Here is a 24,679-nt window from a genome sequence, read left to right as displayed (position 1 = left end):
TGACTGGCAACATAAACTCTGGTGTAATCAATACATATCACAACATTAAATCTATTTCTTTATAAACCCTTTAAAATCAACTTTATTAAATTATAAGAATTCTTCCCCTCCTGCCCTTGGTCTCTTCCTGTGACCTCAGATGAACCCAGAAGGTATAAAGCAGGAAGTAGAACTACATTTCCTCCTTTTGCTTCTGGAAGACAGGTAGGTAAAGGTAAGTTCAAACAATACAAATTAACAGTTGAAAGAAATAACATGTTAACTTAACAAACTTGCATGAATTGATTTAAACCAAGATGTTATATTATATAATTTGTAAAAGTGCAGAACATAAACAAACCCGGGATAGTAGATGTTTGCCTATTGCAGATTACATGTGAAATATGGTTAAATCAAAACAAGAATGTTAACTAAGAATGTAGACAAATGGTCTTCTCACCCACTTTGTCACACTCCCCCCCCCCTTAAGACCGTTACTCCTCTGAGTCACGGGACAGGAAATCAGCAATGACATTCTTATGTCCAGGTCTATACTGGACCTGGAAACGAAAAGGCTGGAGAGATAAATACCATCTTGTTATCCTGGCATTAGTGTCTTTCATATTATGAATCCATTGCAAAGCACGATGATCAGTCTCAAGAACAAACTCTTTCCCAACAAGATAATATCGCAAGGTGTCTAGAGCCCATTTAATCGCCAATGCCTCCTTTTCAATGGTCGAATACCTCATTTCCCTTGGAAAAAGTTTTCGACTGATGTACTGGACAGGCAACTGCTGCCCTTCCTCTCCTTGCAGTAAAACAGCTCCCAGACCCACCTCAGAGGCATCTGTTTGTACTGTGAATGGAAGGTTAAAATCTGGACACTGCAAAACAGGTTTCTGACACAAACAGTCTTTCAAATCATTAAATGCATCCTCAGCATCTTTCGTCCACCTGATCCTTGTAGGACTAGATCTTGTCATGTCAGTCAATAAAGCTGCTCTTGAGGAAAAATTTGGAATTAGTCGACGATACCAACCTACTAATCCCAAAAATGATCTCAACCTTTTCTTTGTGTTTGGCAAGAGTGCTGCAGCAACTGCATCCACTTTTCCAACCTGAGGGCGAATGCCTCCACCCCCTATTACATAACCCAGGTACTGCACCTCGGGCTTGGCGATGTGACATTTCTTGGCATTTATGACAAGTCCAGCATTTGCGATACGTCGAAACACATCAGCAAGATGTTTCAGATGATCTTCCCATGTACCACTATAAACAACAATATCATCAATGTAGGCAGCTGCATATTGTTCTGCACCCTTCAACACTCGATCCACCAACCTTTGGAATGTAGCTGGTGCTCCATGCAAACCAAAGGGCATCACTGTGAATCTAAACAGTCCACTCGGCACTCTGAATGTTGTTAAGTCCTTAGATGAGTCTGTCAAGGGAACCTGCCAATAACCTTTACAGAGGTCAAGGGTAGTCAGAAATTTAGCATTTCCCAAACGATCAATTAGTTCATCAACCCTCGGCATTGGATAAGGATCAAAAGCAGACACAGAATTTAACTTAGAAAAGTTTACACAAAATCTAAGCTTAGGATCATCTTTCTTTGGTACAAGCACAACAGGGCTACACCACTCACTGTGCGATGGCTCAATGATTCCTGCAGCCAGCATCTCCTCCAGCTCACTTTTCAACTCAGGCAATAGCTTAGCTGGGATACGGCAAGTGGTATCTCTAATTGGCCGTTGGTCTGGAGAATGCAAAGTGATTTTGTGTTCAATGAGGTGTGTACGACCTGGCTTTAGACTGAAGAGTTCTTTGGTCATAAGTGATTGCACCTCCTGACGTCTTTCCAAAGGCAAATGGTTTAAATCTGGAAACACAGTTTTGACAGCTGAAGAAGGGAAGTACTGCTCCTGAGGCTCTTCCTCATCCACAACTGTACGTGCCCACATGGATGTTGAGTCCTGTGGCTGGTCAGTCCACTCTTTCAAAAGATTGACGTGGAACACTTGATGATTCTTTCGACGGTTTGGTAAATGAAGCTCATATGTGACTGGGCCTGTCTTCTTTGTGATTTCATATGGCCCCTGCCACTTTGCAAGAAGACTGCTCTCAGAAGTTGGCAAAAGTAGAAGAACTTTCTGTCCCTCACGGAAGACTCTTCTTCTTGACACTTTATCATATCTTTGTTTTTGCCGCTGTTGCGCATGGGCCAGATTGTTATTAGCAAGTTCTTGGAAATGTTCTAGCTTGTCTCTCATTTTGAGGACATGTGAGAGTTCACTAAACCTCTGCTCTGACATCGAACCCTCCCAAGCTTCTTTCAGAACATCCATTGGACCTCTGACAGGATGCCCATAAAGTAGCTGGAATGGTGAAAACCCAGTAGAACTTTGTGGAACTTCTCGGTAGGCAAATAACAAAAATGGGAGCCATTGGTCCCAATCTGACCCTGTTTCATTCACAAATTTCCTGAGCATTGATTTTAAGGTCTTGTTAAATCGCTCCACAAGGCCATCAGTTTGTGGGTGATAGGGACTGGTCTTGACACCCTGGATCCCTAACAAACTATATACTTCTTTAAGCATCTTAGAAGTGAAATTGGTCCCCTGATCTGTGATGATTTCTTTTGGGATACCTACTCTGGAAAACAACTGAATCAGGCAGTTAACAATCTGACGAGCCTTTATTTTCTTCAGGGGGAAGGCTTCAGGATATTTTGTGGCATAGTCACAAACTACAAGTATGTACTTATGACCTGCTTTACTCTGTTCTAGTGGGCCAACAATGTCCATGGCAATGCGTGAAAAGGGTGTATCAATGATGGGCATACTGATAAGCGGAGCTCTATCTGCTTTCCTGCCTGGAGCTGTTAACTGGCACTGTGGGCAAGCTTTACAGTATTGTACCGTATCACTGAACTGTTGGGGCCAGTAAAATCTGGGAATCATTCTAGAAAATGTTTTAGATTGTCCCAAATGTCCTGCCCAGGGAATGGAATGACTCATTTTCAAAATGGTAGATCTCAAACTCTGGGGGATCACCAACTGGTCACCAATCTTGCTACGGCGATGCAACAAATCTCCCTTAACCACAAACACTTCCTGCCTTCCCTCAACTGTAGTTGACTCTGGAACACATTTAGAGAACAATGGTTTAAGTGTTAGATCCTCTTTCTGAAGCCTAGCAACCTGACTAGCACTGGGGAGAGACTCAGTCTTTAAAGGATCTAAAATGTGTTCAGCTACTCTTGTTCCCTTCACCTTTTCATGTCTTCTCTGTCTCTTGCTCTTTTTTGGTTTAGAACGAGTGCTAGACTCGTCCAATGGGGCATCCTCATTTGCAAAAGGTAATTCATCCCAACCCAAAGCATTAACCTGTAGCTCCTTAGCTTTTGACCTTGTGACCGCTAACAAACGGTTTCAGTCTGACAGGGATGCTTGGCTATTAGCTCTGTGAGTATTGGGAGATCACGGCCCAACACCACTTGATAAGGCAGCGTTTGCAGCACTCCCACTGAAAGTAACACTGGCCTTCTACTTCAATTGCAACTTCAGCAACTGGGTATGATACCTTATCACCATGAATACAGCACACATCCACTGTTGCTCCTGAAAAGATCACATCCCTGGGAAGACTGTCTTGTCTAACCAGAGAGCGATTACTTCCTGAATCTAACAGAGCTACACAGGGTTTGTCTTCAACAAATACCCCAATTGATGGCTCACGTTGCTGACATTCAATTTCATTTTTGTGATTCTCACTGACTTCAGTTTGTCTAGCAGAACACATGTAATTTTTACTAACAGACATCTTTGTACACTGAGCTTTAAGATGACCTATCTGACCACACAAATGACATGCTTTATTGGTTTTATTTTTTGTCTCAGATCTGGCAGGATCTGAGTTATACCAGTTCTGTCTTGTGTGCTTAACTTTCAAGTCAGGGCCACCACCTAACTTGTTGAATGGCACGTTGGAATTTGACTTAACTGGTGTGAAGTCTTTTGATGGTCGACGAGCTGCTAAGAAAGCTTCAGCCAGTTCTGCTGCTTCCTTGGAAGTCTTTGGGTTACGTTCCTTAACCCACGTCCGAAGATCAGGATTCAAAACCTTGAGAAACTGTTCCATGATGATGGCGTCTCCGATTTGATCCTTTGTCTTTGTTTCAGGATTCATCCACTTGATGTACAACTCCTTTAGGCGGACCTGCAGCTCCCTTGGTGTTTCCTCTGCTCCAAAGGTACTAGAACGAAACCTCATTCGATAGGTGTCACTTATTTCATATTTCTGCAAGACAGCACACTTTACTTTTGCATAGTCCATAGTGTCATCAATATCCATGGCTACATAAGCGGAACGTGCTTTACCAGCTAGCAGTGGTGCTAGGTGAAGAGCCCACTCATCTCGCGGCCACTGGCAAGCATGAGCAATTCTTTCAAAGGTGATTAAATAATGTTCAATGTCCTCACCTTCATTGTAAGGTTGCATTTTTGGCCCCTTCCAGCCTGAATGTCTCACCAGTGTTGAAAGCTGTGCCTCACTGCGTTGATGTGCCGGCTCCAAGTCAAGCCTATTTGATTCTTGTGTGCTGGCAGATGGTTCTGGAGTAGGTGCTCTCGAAGAAGCCGATGTAGACGCTTGTACTTCAAGTAACTGATGCTCTAGATTGCCATGCTGCATCTGCTGTTGAAGCTGGGCAAACTGATGCCGGATTTGCCTCCATCTATCATCCTGGCGCTTGTGCTCTTGCTCCAGTTTAGCATCGCGTTCAGCCTGCTGTTGCATCAGAGTTTGCAAAAGTTTGGACAATTCAGCCACATTCTCTTGTCCAGAAATATGGCCACTTATTGCCCCTTGTTGGTCGCTGCCATCTTGTAAATCATCTGCTTCACATTCTGGAACATGCCCTCTCTTTGCTCGGGTAGACATCTTCTCCACTCCTTAATTGGCCTGGAATCCCACTGCTGCTGCCACCAAATGTGGTAGGACTCGACTTAAGCGGTCAAAGAAGTGCAGGAGACTGATGCTGTCCAGTGTAGCAAGTGATTTATTCACCATTCTGTGGCCCAAGAATATTTACAAAGAAACAAATAAGAAACTCAACTCTATAATAAACTCAATTCAAATAAACATAACTGAACTTAAATCAACGGCAATTAAGGTCAAACTGCACACAGCTACACTGACCTGAACCCTTCTTCTGAAACACCTGAGTTCGTCTGCTTAAATAGTCCCCTTAATCAAACACTTTCTCCTCTGGACTATTCCATTCAGTAGGTAGGTGAGATGAACATGATTATATTCATCCTCTACTACTCCTCTTGACTGGCAACATAAACTCTGGTGTAATCAATACATATCACAACATTAAATCTATTTCTTTATAAACCCTTTAAAATCAACTTTATTAAATTATAAGAATTCTTCCCCTCCTGCCCTTGGTCTCTTCCTGTGACCTCAGATGAACCCAGAAGGTATAAAGCAGGAAGTAGAACTACATTTCCTCCTTTTGCTTCTGGAAGACAGGTAGGTAAAGGTAAGTTCAAACAATACAAATTAACAGTTGAAATAAATAACATGTTAACTTAACAAACTTGCATGATTTGATTTAAACCAAGATGTTATATTATATAATCTGTAAAAGTGCAAAACATAAACAAACCCAGGATAGTAGATGTTTGCCTATTGCAGATTACATGTGAAATATGGTTAAATCAAAACAAGAATGTTAACTAAGAATGTAGACAAATGGTCTTCTCACCCACTTTGTCACACTGCTAAATTGATAATATGAATTAAACATAATCTTTTCATTCATGAGCTACATAGAAGTTATTGGTGTTGTTATCCCCGCACAGAAGTCTTCACAACATCTCTGCAGGAAAACAAAGTGAACTAAATATCTTGGGGGGGAAACACACACACACACACACACACACACACACACACACACACACACACACACACACACACACACACACACACACACACACACACACGCTGCCTCGTAGCCAGTCTCTACAGAGAAAGGAGCTGCTTGCTCTTATAGAACACAATGCAATGATGGATGTGGTAACTTTCTATATCACCAAAGACCATCCATCCCAATTAACTGGTTTTGTGAGACATGACAGCAAAATGCCACAGCATGAGATTTATAAAGGAAAGCCCTCTTACAGGAATTAATTTACAGTAAAAGGCTTTGCTACTTGAACCTTTTCTAAATTATGTTTTGTATCCTATAAATTACTGTATAAAATGTGTCTACAAATATAGCTGTCTGCTTGTGTGCATGTTACCCCCTTTGTGTGTGCGCGTGTTTACTAGTTGCTGGTACTGATCAGAATGCAGAACTTGGATTTACCCTCTCAGCTCACTGGGACGGCCGTAACTCTTGTCAAATCATAGCAAGGCCATTGTGCCTGCTCTGGCTGTAGCTGCAGCATTATAAAGCGGATATGAAATCTTCCTTTACTGTTTTCCTGTGCCATCCCTTTCTCATTTCTTCCACATGCCTACCTGCAGGCATTCGTCACCACCCCTCTCTCCTTTTTCTAATTCACGTCTCGTTACCTCCTCTCCCGGGTTGGTCTTGTGACCAAAGGCAATTTAGTGACCTGTACCTCAATGCATTTCAAAAGAAGTTCCCAGTGGAGAGCTTAGAGGAGGTCACAAACAGTGCAGAGAACACGAACGAAGGAACAAAGGAACAAGAACATGAGAGAAATAAACTGCATTTCTGTAACTACTCTCAAAAATAATTGGTGATAATAACAGTGCAGCCAACTAAAAAGCTAGGGACAGTCAACTCATAGTGTAAAAAACACATGTAGAAGTGGCTAGTTAGCAGGCTAGCTGGTAAACTAGTCTAACTAATGCAAATCTTCAGCATGTTGGGCAGTTAGCTTAGCTTAGCTTAGCTTGACTGCTAAGAGGACAAACATTTTCACTGCTATGACTCCTTTCTCCCAGCAATCCACAAACTTTTACATACAAACACAATTTACAACATACAAACAGTTTGTATGCTGCATTCTTTGTTTTCTGTATTTGTATTATTTTAAGGGTACCAAGAATAACCTCAGACTAATACCATGTGATTAAGTCCTTTAGCATTTGTAACAATTAGCAGGAGGAAAGAAGGAAATCCCGAGATGTTGCTTTTACAAGGTCTGAGCAAGAAGAAGGTCAGTGTGGATCCACAGCTTAGCTAAACACCTACTGTTTTATCGTCTATGCAGCTGCTTCCATCCATTATCCTTTATCAACTAGACTATGCTAGCAGAGGTTCTCAATATAGTCTTTTTACTTTAGAAGGTCATATTAGCCCAAACCATAACTACAAGTGTTTTTTATATAGTTCTTCTACAGTATTTAAAGCTTAAATTTAAGCTGTGAAATGTGAAATTCAAAACCTCTGTGTTGGAAAATGTCTTTAACTTCCTTATGTGTAATCGTGATCCTGCAATAACAGCTTATTCAGATAGTACAATATGTTTCGCATGTGAAAGAAGACAGAAGTGGGGCTCTGCTCGTTTATCCTCAGGGTGTATATTCGCAATGTCATTCGAGCAAAGTTTTACTTTGTCCAACTTTCCCCTGTTAACTGCGGAAAGCTTGGCCAGAGCCGGTCCCGGGTATCGGCGTTCGGCCCAATTATGTCTGCCTGCCTCTGTCAGATTGTTTATACCTGGTTGCACATGTGTGTTTGTGGGGATGTGGAGGGTGGCTAAATTGCACAAGGGAGTGTGGGTGTGTGGTGTACAGGTTCATTTTGTTGCTTTGTGTGTGAGACTGCATCTCAAAACACCACCCGCACCCCTTTCACACATCACTCCTCCATCCCTCTCCGCTGCCATCTCTCTACCCCGGAGGCTTTTCCAGAGCATACGACTAATAAAGTGGGCCAGGTCCACGGCTGAGCACTATTTTTATCAGAAAGCAATTTTCAGGAGGTGCCCACAGGTAAGCGGGTCCCAGCCGCCTCAGACAATAGAACCATGACAAGGAGTTTCCCCTCGCCATTAACCTCTGCTGAGCTGAACCACATGCCCCAGTTCTCCAAGAGCAGTGCCCAGCCACTGCACAGAACTCCACAAACCTGCACAAGCCTGCTCTCTGTCCCAGAATTAATATTAATAACTTAAAACAAACATTCCTTTGCTAACTACTTGGTATCAGAATGGATGAAGGGCAGATAACTGCAACATGCTCATTTGCTCTTAAGTGCTTTCTCAGTATGCATGATTTAAAATTTGTAGGCAGTCAGACGAGACTGAAAGAGAAGTGCTAGATGGGGAAATAAAGAGAGATGTATGGTGGCCAGATGAATAAAGGTACTGCAGAGGTGAAGGCGACAGGAGGATGATAAAGAGGAATTGTGTATTGCTGGGGATGTGTAAAGACAGATGGATACACACAGACCATCTGGCCTCTTTCCTCATACAGCTGGACTATCTGTCTCTTGAAGGAACGAAGTTTATGTTTGTGCATGTTATGATCACGGAGTCAAGCTTTAGCTATCACTGAGATAAAGCATCAATGTAGGTTTCATAGGGCCGTGGGTTAAAGTGGGCAGGGACTATCAGGAACAGTATTCTGGCACATTCAATTAATCAACAATTAAACCTACACAGTAGTCAGTCTAGTGACTGTAAGAGTGAAGATGCTGCATTTGTGTGTAGATGGTATCTAATGTTTGCGTGATTTTCAACATCAACATTTGTATGCTAGAATAAATACAAATAAATCTCATTTGTCTGCAGCAAAGCATAAAAAGCATTTTTTGGAGGGGATAAAAGTATAAGAAGGGAGGGTTGACAGCAGAAAGGAAAGGTTTCAGGATGAGGTGGAATGGGACAAAGGGAGAGACGAGGACAAAGAGGACACAGCAAGGACGAGGACTGCAGATAAGGGACACATCAAGACAGTGATATGCTAGTGACAAAAAGCAAGGAGGGAACAGGAAAAGGACAAACCACAAGAGACGCCAACAGACACAAATGTTCAGACGGAGAGTAAGACAGACTGACAGGCAAGTAAAAGCTATACAAGTGAGATGGGGGGGTGGGGTTAAGGAAGGAGGAGGGTGGGGGAAGAAAGATGAGCATGGCCGTGGTTGTTGCTCCCAGAGGGGACGTTATGTTCGGTCCAAGTCTGGGGCTGTCAGGCCATCCTTCTCCCTTTCTCTCTCCCCAGCATCGTCCGATCTTTTCGTCTTCCTTCCTTTCAACAGTCAGCCCAGTTTGTTATTACTGGTGCTAAGATTCAGCCATTCCAGTCAATCAAACTGCCCCACCGGCCACTCTATTCTTAAGGAGTTTAAGGGGCCCTCGCCTTGAATACTGATTTTCATGAAAACCACCTAGCATGGAAGAAAATCCTGAAAATGTTACATCTGTATCAGCTTTTAATTCATCTTTCAATTCAATCTCTAAGCTTATTTCTAAGTCAGGATCTCATTTTTAAACAAAGCCCATTTCCTTTCTGCATATTTTTATGTAAATGCAAAAAAAAAAAAAAATACAATACTTTGTAGTGACTCACTCCTCTTCTCTCCTTCTCACCTCTATTATCATCTCACTTTATCCTCCCGAAACAAGAGGCTCATGTAGGGACAAAAGGACATTCGCTCCATCATTTAGCCTGTCGCTCCCACACTGCCTTGTTTATCTCGTGCACAACAACTTCCTGACCTATGCTTTAAGGTATTACAAGCGTGTTATTTTTTTTTTTTTACAACAGATTACTTTGCAGCAACGTGCACACGTCCCAGCCTTTTCTGCCTCGCTAACTGCTACAAGAAGCAAGGCAAAGTTGTTTGGTGGTCTTTAAATATCTCTCAAGGCCGCCTATTCTTGCTGAGGCAGGTAAGTCAACACTCGAGAGAGAAAAATACTTCTTCAATCATTTCTATTTATTTTTCCTTTGAAGGTTCTTTCATTAATGCTGTGTGTGGTTGTCAGAGAATGTCTATACTGTTTAAACAAAACAAGCTGTGGAATTGGGTGTTCATTGTATAATGAAAAATATGTATTATTCATGATGTGTGTGTGTGTGTGTGTGTGTGTGTGTGTGTGTGTGTGTGTGTGTGTGTGTGTGTGTGTGTGTGTGTGTGTGTGTGTGTGTGTGTGTGTGTGTCACAGCACAGTGCCATCTAAAGCAATCAACCTCATGTACTGTATATAGACGTTTACTGTTTTCTAATGGCAAATATTGGTATTTGAGTCATTGCTGGCTAGCTCCTGTGCTTAGGAAGTGATGAGGGCTGAAAGTAACTTAAAAGCGCCACATTTCAGTGCACCCTTGTGCACTTTCAGGGCCTGTAACTGGGATATTTTCATAATATGAAAGCAAAACTCTGCATGGCTTCATTAGATGTTCTACAGCTATTGTACAAAACAAAGCAGATTTGGAGGGGCTCAGGTGGGAGGCCCTGACTGATTTCCATGAAATGAGTCATATTTCTTTTTGATTTTTAAAATAATACCCATTTCACAGGATAAACTGTCCACTCAGCTGGGATACTTCACTCAGTTCACTTTCTTTGAAGTGCTGTCTGTTCCACAGTGAGTGCGTTAGCAGTAATAGATGTCTTTAGGCAACTTCCCCCCCAAGCAGACAGAAAATTGAGCGATTTAGAAAGTGAAGCCATGTGCTGCTATGAACAGCAGCAAAACAGATTTTAGCCACCTGAGAAATACTGGTTTAAGTGCCTGCTAGAGTCAGAGCATTTTCAACACTTTGCCATCAGACAGGAAGAAGGCAAAGCCATGCGCTCCACTAGCTCCACTTCAAGCTTTTCATTTACTGTCCCCTTGATTGGTTAGTTCATCTATGATGCTGCTCCTTAACGAGTTATTCGCAGAAATCAACAAACTTGGTCGACTGCTGCATTTGTTCTACTTCAAAAAAAGTGTGGTTCTAATACTGGTTCCAAGCCACGTTGCGTTACAGAGCAGAGAAGGATAGCTCTGAAGCTTTGACCTTTCTGTTTGTGGAAAAGAGAAAAATTTGCTTAAGAGACTCAGTCGTTTTGTATCTACTTATTTCCTTGCTTCCTTTCTGTCACTGGCTCCTTTCTCTTTTGGCGTGCAAGATAAAACAACAAATTAAATGCAAAATATATGATTAAGTACACTGACTTAAACAAAATCTTTGTTTGAGGCTGTTTACACAGCTTGCAAGATAAACTGAGGTCATCACAAATATTTGAAGTATTTAAATGGTGTCATCATTAAATTAGATTAGGTGATTATATTAAATCCCGGTGATCCTCGTGGGGAAAATGAGCTGTGGCAGCAGAGGAGTGCTGAGTTTAAAAATGAGAACAGATCAGATGGAGAATACTGAGGAAAATTACAACAAAGGAGCAACAAATGGGAAGGATGCAACTGATGAATAAAGATAAATTACAGTTCTGGGGGAAGACCAAGGCAGAAAACAGAAAACTACTTTTCTCATTTCTCTGAGCCGTTGCCTAAAAAACCCAGAACGTGCTTCATTTTCATGTCTTTCAAACAACTGTTGGAATTATTTACCGTGCATGTTGCAGAGCACATGACATCTACCACAGAGGCCAATGAAAGATTAATGCTGAGTAGCCACTGCAGTGATGTCGTGTATGTGAGCTTTTCTTATTTTACAAAAGGGAGAAGGACGGGAACAACTTTACACCCCTTGGTTACAATCCCGCTGGAGAATACTTCAGTCAACACTAATATAACCAAAGTATAAATATATTGTATACACTTCTGTAAAGCATCTTGGTTGCCTAGTTGTGCAGTTGCTATTTTTCAACTGATTCTTCACATTAATGTAGTGCTTCCATCAACTGATCCTTTTTGCTTTTAGCCAGAAACTCATTCTGGACGATACAAATTGGTGTAAGCAGAACTCACAGCAGATGTTGTTGTAACCACAAACAGTACATAAAAGATGGACGTAGCAACCGTGCTCTCACTCAGTCGTTTCTGAACTCTAGTTTTTTGTTTTTATATTCAGTTAATGTGTTTTAGCTACAGTTTTCAGTTTGTAGGTTTTCCTTTCAGACACAGTTTATATTCATTTTTAATCCGTGTCTCTGTGTTTGATAAGATACAGGAACCAAAGCAAGTGGGTTTAGGCACAGAAACTGCTTTGTTGAGGTTCACATGTGCATATTGTGGTTTGGGGTTAAATGCACATATTAAAAACATGGTATGGATCCGTTCTGGCTGGACTCCAAATGTAAGTAGTTATCGTGAATTTCTGTGTATGTAGATGTCAACGCTTGCAGCTGATAGCAACAGATCCCACATTTATCACTGACTGATAGCATGTGATTGCAAACTTGACCTCATTGAATTGCACACTGATAGCAGAGTTACTGTCTAATTGCTGTATGGCTGTCAGTTGCCTTATGTTAAGCAGAGCTTCTATACTACTTACTATCAACTTACTACATTATGTTTTCTATATTGCCTTTTCTTAACTATTCATTAACTATTAGACACAGCCAGTTAAAATAACATTGGCTCATTTTTCATTGAACTTATTGTCTTTTAACTGAGACACCAATGTTTCATACCCAGTTATCAGATAACTCCAACTTCAGCTCCAAGGCAAATGTAAAACAAACCAACCACCAACAGGCATTACCTCCAAAAACAATGAAACTTTAAAGGATGCAGATAAATTAAACAACAACTGAGTATTTCTCCTTCTCCCACGTCGCACAGCAGTTTCCACTAGATGTTCATATTAAACTCTCTCTCTGAGACCACTTCCTAAAATTCCCCTATCTTTCAAGAAATTATGCAGGCTCCTAAAACACTAATGGTTGCATAACAGGATGTCAAGACTCCACTCTCCCTCTCTCCAGACCCCGAGGCCGGTGAGCACAAAACCTGCCTTGGGTCTTCTTCCCCATCTCTGTCTTTGGGGCTCACTTGTGCAGAACAATAGCAGAGCAGCTAGTTAAGGTGAGGGAGAGCAAAAAAATAAAAAAAAAATCCAACACCACTCCTTTGTCCTCCGTCTGTTCCCATCTCAGAGGGATTTTCTTAAACATTTTTTTTCAACACTCTCTTTCCCTGTGGTTATTTCCCTTAGTGAAAATGGGTCACCTTTCTTTTTGTCAGGAGAATGCTTGGGTAAGTATAACCTCTGCATCTGTGTGTTTGGAGGTGTGTGTGTGTGTGTATTCAAGGTTTTTTATGATCGAGAAATGGTTCCAAGCCCTGGAAAAGTCATGCAAGGACCATTTTCTGGGTCTCATTGGGGGGAAGGTATATTTCTTCAGGGACTTCCAGTGTAGCATGAAGATATCCAGTCTTTTATTTTTTTTGGTCCATTTGCTGGTTATTGTTTATCAAACAGGTTAATTCAGGTAAATTCTAAAAATAATAATAAAACAAAATTAATAAAGAAATAATGAAGTCAATTATCAGATAAACTGATTCATTTAGACAAACCCCTCATGTGTCCCCCACACTGCTAGCAACCAAAGTCTGTTTGACAACTGACTACAAGTGATCAAACCACCTGATTATAAGTAGTCTGTAAACAAATGTTATTACAGTTACTTATAATTATAAGTAACTTACAGTTACTTATAATTGCATCTTTCAGCTGGTCTCTATTATTATGAATAATGATATTAATGTAGCATTAGCTTGCAAAGTCACCTAGCAAAACAGCTAGCTTGGTTTAGCTTTAAGTAAATGCTAATGTGCCAGTTCCTCTGACACTTGAGGTAGTCTCCAAAGCGTTCAATTTCCATATTAAAATGTCCAAATTCAGCCAACGATATAATATGTTTGTAGTTGTTTTTGTTTTAATATTAAAGTGCTAAACCTAAAATAAACTAAGTTAAAGTAAGTGAACTGGACCTCTTCACCATATTTGTGGTGTTTGACAAGAGATATCTGGCAATGAATATCACCTGCTGCATGTTACAGCTCATCCAATAATTTTGTGGTCCTATTTTTTTTTCTTCTAGTATTTATTGAGCTGTTACTAATTAGCAGGCATCCATCTGCGCATTGCACCCATACTGTCTGTGGACATGGCTCACTTACCAAGTTTGCTTGTGGTTGTGGACAAGTTCTCATCCACATATTGTCACTCCTGACACCAAAAAGACAACATGCTAATGTTGAAGCTTCAAAATGAGTCCAGCGATCAATAGATAGTATCAATGAGGCTACATTCAACTTATCTATACATGCAAACATGAGGTAACAAACCTATTAACTAACTTTACTTAATATTATGTAATTTCTAGGCCAGGATGACTGTAAAGAAAGAAGTGTCTTATGCTCAGTGCAGCTTGTGTTTGACAAAGTGAGAAGCTGCTAGAATTAAGGACAAACTGCTGTTCACATACTGTATGTGTGGCAGCACAGGGGGATGATTTCTGTGTGTGCGCTCTTTCCAGGCTTGTTTTTGCATTGTTGCTCCTGACAGAAACCCTTTACCTCCCCTCCTCATTTCTGGCAGTATGTGCGCAGGCAGCGTTGGATGGACTTTGAAGTGAGCGCACCGATGCACTTCAAACAAGATCTCACACACTTTGCCATTTTGCCAAGAGGACGAAAAAACAGCTGGAAAAAAAAAGAAAAGCTTTTCTCTGCATCCTGATAGAGTGCACTCGGATCACCTGTTATTCCAAATCTGTGGCTCTGCTGCTTCTGTCTTCACATCAATACGAAACCTCAGCGGGAGCGTCGTTTGTGCTTTTTCAAAAAATGGTGGCATACAAGTGCTGCTGTGACCGAGAGCAGGAAACTGTTTAATGTACAGATCTTTACAAGCGCTGCGCAGATTCAGACGTCTCCACCTCTGCCTCACTGACTGTGAGCAAAGCTGGTTATTTAGAAAAGTTGTGTGTATGGAGGGAGATTCATGTTTCACTGAAGTAATACACTGCTATCAGTCCACTATAATGGAAACTGGCACATAGATCAGCAGAACTGTGTTAATTATGCCTTAAAGAGTAGTCACCACATTCACATCTGGCAATCTGCAGACGCTAAAGAAAATATGTATTCCCCAAGTAGTTGGCAAGTGGTTGCTGGAAGACCAATTTTACCCGGTGACTGCCAGCGACCACTTGCAAATGGAGATTTTTCCCTAAAGCAGTCTCCAACCACTCTGTACTCCTGTGTGACTGAGGCCTAAGCTATCACATGTCACTCAGCAATTTAAGAAAAGCGATTGCAATTACAGATGACCTTGATAAGCCTGTAAACTTTGGGCATATATCTGTATTAGCTCTATCGGAGCAAACAAACATGGAATGACAGTGTGTTTGCTATTCATACCGAAGTGTAGAGGTAGCCCTCGCTGTTCATGGCAACGTAGAGCCCTGTCTTGGTGCTCTGGATGGCCACTATCCTGAGCCCCACAGGAATCAAGTTGAACTGCACTGCAAGACACAGAGAGGGAGGAGTGATGTTAGAGCAATCATTCTGTCTCTTAAACGTTCACAGTGCTTTCTCGTGGCACAAAAAGACAATTGCTTTCCAGCTGTCTCCTGTTTCACACTCCCTGTTGTACAGTTTATCTGTCAAAGGTGAGAAAAGCAAGTTTGTGAAAAAGGCAAAGAGAGAGGGCGGAAAGGATTTGGAGACAGAAATTTTGTGTTTACCTTTCTTGGGGTGAGAGTAAGAGTTCAATACGTTTAATGCTTGATATCGAGATACATTTGAGTGCCTTGTTTAGGACAGAGACCTGGCAAATTCCTTTGCTTTCTTTTATCTGTTCTTGAATACACCAGGTGTACATCAGAAAAACAGAACATTGCCCTACATGCCATAGGAATACTTTCATTTGCAATACACGAATCTATTATTGAACGTGGCAGTTACAATGAAGTAAATTCAGAAAAGAAAAAACATGCAGCTGTGAATTTTTTTTTTAATCAATGGGATTTCTGACAGTCATAATGATATTTTCACAGAGAACGTGTGCATGAACCCTGAACATTTTATTAGAAAAATCAGCATTAGCTCATTTTAATCAAAGCTCTGTAATCTTGCATCCCAAGGTGTGCCACACATTTTAAAGGCTGTATATAGCTTGAAAGTGAACCGGATTATTAAGTAATGCAGGTCATAGCTTAGGCTAAAAATGCGAGGAATGCAATCCCCCAAAAACTCATTAAGGGCATAAAGAATTTTCCATAGTTTGACATTTATAGTCTTTTAGTGAAGAGGTTAAGTGTGGTGGTGGTCGCCGGGCAGGCCTTTGGATTCTCCCTAAAATCTAGATTCATGCCACAGAGAGATAGAGACACAGCGAGAAGGAGAGAGAGAAGGTAGCTCAGCAGAGAGTTTTAAGAATAGCGTGCATTAGAAAGTGAATTCATTTTCTGCATCCCGACACACTAAACAGCACTTTGTAATGTAGTTTGCTGAATGTCCTCCTGTGAAACCTTGGATCTCCTACATGCATAGCTCTGCATAAGAGCTAACTTCAGCCTGGACACCAGAACAACAGTCACTGTTTCCTTCTCATTTTTGTTCCTGTAGATGCACAAGCTTTTCTGGTATGAATGTAGATCGTGTCTGAGTGTCTAAAAAAGTTTCTTATATGATGTGGCATGGTAAGCTGAACGGTACTGACAAAGCAGCCTGTGGCTGCCAGCTGCTCTGTGGTCACAGTGTCATGATGACCAAATGCTACTGAGATGATTAAAGCCCCTGAATCACATGGATTGAGCCAAAAAAAATACACATGAGTTTTGAAAGATCAAACAAAACAATATAACTATGAAAAACACTTAAGCTCATAAAATCTACCAGATAAGTGGTGACCCATCTAGGATTAGGAGAACGTTACACCCAAATGCTTCTGTAGATAAACTATATGAGACTTCATTCAAAATGTAGCAACTTCTACTTTCTAATATGTCTGATTTATCAGGTTTCTAAAATAAAACTAACCTTCTACAATAACCCTAACTCTGGATAGGTCAGTAGTGACCTGATGGCATTTTTATATATATATATATATATATATATATATATATATATATATATATATATATATATATATATATATATATATATATATATATATATATATATATATATATATATGGGTGGTATGGCTTACAAGGAGTCTCTCTTCCTTGACAGTCTGAAGTCATGTCACAGTAATGTGTAATGTGTGTCTTGTTTGAGTGTGGATAGAAATGTCACGTCTGTGTTCACACTGCTGGACAACAATGTCTTTCAGTTATTGAAATTCAACAATGTTTTTTAGTCAACAATGTCAGATACGACTACTCTGCTTCATTTCTGAGTTTTGCTAGAAAAAGAAATTACGCCACAGTAAAAATGACATTTTAATAGAACAGCTAGTAATATTACCATCACCCACCGACAGGAAACCAAAGGTTTTGTTGGTATAATCTACCAAATGGATACAGGTTGTATACATATTAACATCTCCTGTCTGCATCAATTACTGCTCACTCAGTTAAAGCCCATTTGGCCGTAAGAGTGTTTAGGCTGGGATTACTGTCTGGAAGCAACAACTTCTGAAGGCTCCCTTTGAAATCTGTCAGAAATTATGCTAATTGTGAACTCTCTGTGTGTGTCTGTTTATGTGAGTGTCCTTGTGTCTTCTTTCCTTTTTCTGTTTCCATGTTCTCCTCCTTATGTTTAATTCCATGCCTCCCCTGCCTGTCATGTTTATCCCATGTTTCCGTCATATCATGCCTCTCCTCTCGCTCTCTCGTGCTGTCTCGAATCATTGCTCTCTCGCTCTCTCCCTCGCTCTCTCCCTATGTGTTGTCTCCGTTAACTGTTCCTGCGTCCCCTTCGTTATCTCCTCCCGTTGCCTCCTTAATCCATCTAGCTTCCCTGACTGTTCTTTCCTCTCAGCAAAAAATGTCATGTTGTGAGTTAGTCTACGTCTTAGTGTTTCCTGTTTTATTCTGACAGTCTTGCGTTCCATGTTCGGTGTGTTTAGTTTTGCTTCTGCTGTCTCGTTGTGTCTAATTTGCCTCATGCATGTGTTTCCTGTTCCCTCGTCATTCCTCTTGTATTTAAGCCCCCTGTTTCCGTCTGTCCAGTGTCACTTTCTCCCTCATTCCCTGCTGTTGTTCTGCCTGCCTGCCTGCTTAGTTCATGTGTATCCCAGTTTTTGTTTGTTCTTTTGGAGTCCAGCAATAAAGCTGAATTTTGAGTCGAGTTCTGCCTGCCGCACACAACAAACACGACCTCAGACGTTGTATAAAGATTGGAGAAATAGTACAGAACATTTTAATAACTGGGTTTTAGAGACTGGACTCATGCACCTACCAGCGTATTGTGTCTCACTTTTCTAGTTCTTACGCTAAGGAGAGGTGCTCATATTTTGTGTTTTAGAGTATCAGCTTCTACTTGCTGTTGTCTTGTGAAGCATTCCACCATCACATAGTTACCAGCAACTACTCATTTCTTTACACAATGTCTGTTACAATCAAGTTGATTTTGACTTTGGCAAAATTCCCATACTGCCATTAGTCCTAAAGGCCAAAGCAGACAACACTGCTAAGCTTTTCGTTTAAACTCTGGTCGAGAATAAAAAAACTGAAGCATAATTGGGATGCAGTATGTGTGAGTGATTTCGTCTTCTTTTGGCAAATTGCAAGAGTGCATTATAAAGTCAGAGCCCAGTTGTCAAAGTGACAGATTTCTTACACGGATGAAAAATGAAGTCTAAGGAGCATGTTTTAGATTCATGAAGCCATTAGCCACTAATAGACAAATCAATTTCAAATCAAAAGTTCTGCCAACATAATGGATGGAAGTTAAGTTATCAGATGGTGTCAGAAAGTCAATGCTGGCCGTGATTAAAAACTAACAACTTGTCAGTATTATTTCTGATGAAGATTAAGCTCTGACCTCTTAAGAGTTAAGATTTTCTTTCTAGTACGGCAACTTGGAAAACAAAACACATTCCTTCTTTTTCGAGCAGCATTTATGCTCTTTAACTTTTTGTTGAGGAAAACTTAAAAACTTAGATTATATTCCAACTTTCCACAGAACAGTCACTGTAACGTACAGTTTTTACCACCTGCACTGAATATAAAGACAGCCCACCCTACTCTTTCTCTCTCTCTCTCTCTCTCTTTCCTTTCTCCATCTTCAGCATGTTGCTTCTATTTGCTCAATCGATTCCTGCATTTCAAAGAGTTGGTTTCGCAAATGAACAAGGTGTCACCAATGAGCATGGCTGGGATGACAAATAGAGCTGGGCACATGCACACACATTGCCTCCCACCTTCTTGTCACCCTCCTACTCCTGCTTCTCACTTCCTAACAGTGCTAGGTGCACTGTTGTGGCGATAACTGCATGTTATCTATACACACAGGAAGAAAACCACCACAACACATGCAGGTGGACTACACTGTCCAAGATAATAAAGACAGAAATGAGCCGTAGTCCCTGCATGACAGTATTACATTTTACAAACATAAAGATACAAAACGTTTATAGTTAGCATTTGTAGCTAGCACACAACCTACAGAAATAACTAGATGTTCTGTAAAAATACAGGATATTTTGAAGGGTTATAGCTGTGACAATATAAAAGTCATCAGTCTATGTCAACAGCTACAGCATAAGAGTTTTTGGCTAACATTAGCCTGTTTTGTTGGATTTGGAGATTAACGTCATGTAGCTAAGCAGCAAAAGTGTGATAGAAGTGTCAGTTCACATTGCTGACAATATTTTTTGTTCTACATGCAGAACAGGAACAAAGATGCTGTTAGCATGAAGCTTGTATCTTTCTCTAGCAAGATATCATGTGTATAATTATTAAGTGTTCTTTGAGTAACATTCATGATCTATGTTTTAATGGTAGTCAGGTGGGAAAAAATTTAAAAGACAAAAATATTTAGAATATTTTATAAGTGATAAAATCGATATATGAGATTGCAATTTCTGCTCACTCCCAGAATTATGAATCTAAAAAGTCAGACATTACTTCCTGTTACTTCAAAAGCTGCCTCTATGAAACACGAGATATTCTTTGGTAGCAGTCCAGCGGCTGGTTTGCACTTGCCTTGTTTTTGCTGATTCTTTTAATACTTTGACATCCTGGGAATAAGACAGGCTCAAAATTGATAGTAGCCATTAAAAATAATATTCTGCCCTCAACAAAATAACAAAGACATTTGTGTGTGCATGTCCCTGATATCATTATAAGCTGTATTTGGACAACACCAGTAGAAGGTCAAAACAATCAGGCTTTAGCTTTTGCTTCATTCCTTCTCTCACTCTCTTTTTTCCTGCTTTCACACTTCAGATTGTTTATTTCCTTCTTATCCTCCATCAAAAAGAGCTTTGCTAATCGCATGTATAACATAACTGTTTGCATGGATAGCGGAGGCATCCCATTTCATCCCTCTTCCTCTCCGTCGTTACATTTGAGTCGCTTCTAGTAGAACAGAGGACACTGCTAGATTAATCAAAAGTCTTTTGGGGGAGGGGAAAGAAGAAGAGGGGAAGGGAAATGAAGGGGAGGCCGTTGCCAAATCAATCCCACAGTCAATTTGAGGCTTGAGATCATCTACACAATAAATAAACAAGGAGAAAGTAGAGATGGGAAGAGGAAAGGGAGGGGCGGCTCAGCACTGGGAAGCAGGTCATAGAGTTAAGCTGTAAGGAGGGCCTCTGCAGGCCTGCACTCTGCGCTGCTGCTCTGCAGTGTTGCATTGTGCAGCACAGTTGGTCTCTACAGGAATGAGAAGAGGATTACAGTCATCTTTGAGAAGTCACACAGAGTTTAACTTATGGACAGCTGCGCTTCATTTAGTTTCCAGTCTCAGTGAAGCTGGTTGGATAAGAGCACTGTCACGAGATGCTGATGCATCTAAAACTGACTCATTCCAAGGTTATGTCTAAACTATTTCTTACTTATGTTGAACAGACTAAAGAATGCATAAACGGTAACAGGGCTTACAGAGAAGCTGAGCTACTGTGAACGAGTTATGTTCTTGCATTTGAGTTTCCTACACTATTAAGATTATAATGTTCCTGCACATGTTCCACTCATACCCTTCAGTTATGAGTTATGTCGATGGTCACTGAGTAAATCGAGGGAATTACAGATACAGTATAAGTTTTCGTCAGTGATGACACACAATGTGAGCTCAAATCATTCATGCATCTCAAATACTGTAAGTCGTCCAGACTGTTCCATAACTAGGCTAAAATCCTATAGGCTCATTCAAGCAAACATATAAATGAACTTGCTGTTAGCATGCAAGATAAAACTAGATTAAATGATTTGTCTTCAGCAGTAAGTAATTCTCAATATTTTCACCCATCTGTTGCTTTCTAACATTCCCCTTTTCACCTCACATCTGTCTTTACTATTTGCAGTTATTTAAAGTTCCCTGCTTCTTAAAAATGTGCCACACATAGATGTTTGACCTTCTCTGTGTCTATAGATATTGATTTTGTGACATCACCACTGGTTGAGAAGCCAGTCACGGCTCAGTATATGATTTGGATTGGTGTAATGTGGTATACATACGCTCAGATGCAACTTTTCGGTGATGTAGGTGACATCTAAAGTTCAGCAGTTAGAAGTTTTCACATGAATAGCTTTTGCATATGGTGCTAGATTTTCCAGAGGGCAGGCATTTTAAACTGAAGGAGGTTTTAAGTAGAATCATTCAATTTACCAGTGCTATAAGAGATAAGCGCAGATAAGTAACTAAATTAACCCAATTATCTTGGCTATACAATATTTTCTAAACAAAATACTCAGTTTTACTCTGATTTTAGATTATTGTAGCTTCTTTTCTTTACAGTGTTACCACTGTAGAGCAAGAGGATCACAGAGACACACTGCTGCCTGCCTATAGCTTTTGTCCATTTGCTATGCTACCTATTGTAATAGTCGGAATTGTGTGGTGTCTCCTTGGGAAAACTAGTTTAGTGTTTGGTGATGTCGCAGGTGTGCACCACTGCTAACTGTGGAGTGTGAGAGAAACGTTCTTGCACATGGACGCATGGACCTCATATTTTTAACTCCCTAACTCAAAGTAATGTTACAGGTTGTATGAATACTGCTCGCTTCATGTATGATAAGCCAGCAGCCGTTCAAACGGGCCTTGTAAGGCCGGTGGAGAGTGTGTTTATTAAAGGACAAGCAAAAGGACAAGCACGGTGGAATTCCCAGTACCAGTGTGGTCGTGAGGAGGAGTCACAGAGGAGCTGAAGGTTCTCCCCACTCACAACAAGTGAGAACCGGAATATAGCCTGGAATATTAATCCAGGTTCTATCTTGTTAAAACCGAGAGGTACAGCACAGAGCTACATAACCACTTGTGTTTACATTGACAGCTAAGAACCCACACTGAGCACAGGGGGAACATGCAAACTCGACATAAAAAGGACCCATGATGGTTTAATCCAAGTAGTAACCTCCTCAGCTGAAAGATGAAGCCAATGGTTACATGACAAGTCTGGAGTTCTTGGTTGGTTACACAATCGAGTCAGTTCCCAAAGGCTCTTATTTTAGGGATGAATCATCCCTAAAGTCTCTTTTTTTTTTCTCTTAAGATCATCCCCAGTCCTCTGATAAAGTTGAGGTCCAGGCCGCTGACAATTAGAAGCTCGTCAGATGGTAAAGCATTGCTGACCAAGAATTTCAGTGCTTTTCTGTTTATAATTCTGTCAGTTTTAACAAGATCTCCAACACCACTGGCTGAGATGCAGCCTGAAACCATGACACAGCCTCCACTGTGCTTTACAGTGGCGGTGGCTCTAGACGCTGAATTCCTCCGTACCTACTGACGTGGATTTGAACCAGAAATTTCATTTTAATTTTATTATTGACCGTAATCCTTTAACGTAACAAGTTTTAAAGGTAACGATATCTAGCAGTGGTAACCTACCACATTACAACTGGATATGTTAACATGACTTTAAATAACGTGTATTTTTGCTCAGCGTTAACGTCAAGCTGTGAACTCTAACGTATTCGTGAATAATTCCTTATTATCTGGAATGATCAAAAGTTAAGCTGCACTGAAAGCTACTGGATGATAGTCATGATCTTATTTAATTTACAACATTGTTTAATAACATTGTACTTAAATAATCAAAATCCCAACATAGTCGCAAGAATATGAAATGGAGTCTTTTCCCGACAGCCCACTGCACTGGGATCATTAATGTGACACTTGAACTAATAAAGCTACAGAAAAGTGGATTTGCATTGGCAACAAATGAAATAGCCTCTTCGCACGTTGTCATTTGTGTTGGAAAGAAATGAGCTTTAATGGCTCAAGAGCAGATTAAATGAGTTGCAGCTGAGCTTCACGCCTGATTTCCCCAGTGGTCGATGGCTCTGATGACAAGACAACTACTTTCACAGTCCTGTTATTTAACTTCCACCTCTTCCCTCTAGACCTTCCTCTCCATAACTGATTTCTCTGTGCCTTTATCTGTCTTCCTTTCACTTCCATCCATCTCTCTCCTCTCTTTCCCTGGTGTTTTTTTTGTCTTTTCAGCCCTCTTTGTCATGAATTAACGTCCCTTTTTCTTATCTTATTGTTTTTTTTACACATCTCTCCATTTTTCTTCCTTATTTGTTCCCTTTCAGTTCCCCTGTTGCCTCTTGTCATTCTCCCCATCCTGTGAAACCAATGCTCTCCCATTCATCTTTGTCCTATTTTACCCTGCAGCCTCATCTGTCTGGCTCTTCATCGCTCTCTCTTCTTCTCTCTGCCTCGTATCCTCACTTCTTCTTGTTTGGTATTCTTCATGCTCTTCTTCTCATCCTTGTGAGCCCGCTCTGCTACTCTTTCCACCTTTCTCCTCATCTGTCAGATGGAGCTTTGGCTTTCAAATTTCACATCTTTTCCTCCTTGGATGCTTCAGCTCTCACACAGAGCTGAGCTACCCTCATCTGCCTTTCAAGCTTTTTGCCTCCCTGCCCTCTGCGCAGGAGCGTTATCGAGCACTGGGGGAAAGTTAAAGAAAAAAAGAACAGACTTGTTCCAGAGTGCAAAGCGAGATAAGTAAAATTTCCTTCCAACTGTGGGAGATGGTAATTACAGTGGATAAAAGCCTGGGAATCAAGTTCCTCCTCATGGCTTCCCGATGTACACGCTGAGAGTCAATAGCTTTCATCTATCTTTCTCTTGTGTCCATTTTTCTTCCATTTTCTCTGTGTCCATCAATCTGTCTCCTTCTGGGATTTTTGCTTTCTTCGTCCCCCGAAGGAAATCAAGATCAATCCCTCATGACCTATCCACAGAATTTATTCTCTCCCTTCTTTCTTTTAAGGTATTTTAAATCTTCCTTTGCTCTGTCACCTGTCTCAGATTTTTTTTTACCAGTACTGACATCAGGTACATGTGACCTTTTGAAACACTTTCGAAATGGCCCGAGGCCATTTATAAAAACACAATGTAACTTAAATGTAGCCACAGTTGTTTGGCAGCAGTACAGTCAAACCACTCAAATTCCTGAAGAGGCACATTATTCAAGTTACAATTTTATCCATAACTTAAACACTGTTTACGTAGAAAGCAATTTGGTCATCACCCCTTGATTTGGATTTAGTCCTTAGCATCTTTGGACAAATTGGTAATCATCTGACATTTCCAGCACAGACACATGTCGGTTACCAGCATTCTTTGCTCCTTTGGTGGTACTTTCAGTTGGTCAGGAACAAATAAAA

The 24,679-nt window shown here is 40.7% G+C and overlaps 1 protein-coding gene across 1 annotated transcript in view; it reads right to left on the bottom strand.

Moving 5' to 3' along the window:
• The window catches only part of fgf11a (fibroblast growth factor 11a), a 112,639-nt gene that overhangs the window by 25,272 nt on the left and 62,688 nt on the right, over positions 1-24,679 (bottom strand). Inside the window, exon 3 of the mRNA XM_004571016.6 lies at positions 15,306-15,409. Coding sequence (XP_004571073.1) covers positions 15,306-15,409 — 104 coding nt within the window. The remainder of the gene's footprint in view (positions 1-15,305; positions 15,410-24,679) is intronic.

Source organism: Maylandia zebra, linkage group LG3, assembly GCF_041146795.1.
Source record: "Maylandia zebra isolate NMK-2024a linkage group LG3, Mzebra_GT3a, whole genome shotgun sequence".
Taxonomy (NCBI): Eukaryota; Metazoa; Chordata; class Actinopteri; order Cichliformes; family Cichlidae; genus Maylandia; species Maylandia zebra.
The sequence above is the reverse complement of the archived record's forward strand: the minus strand, read 5'-3'. Positions and strand labels throughout refer to the sequence as shown.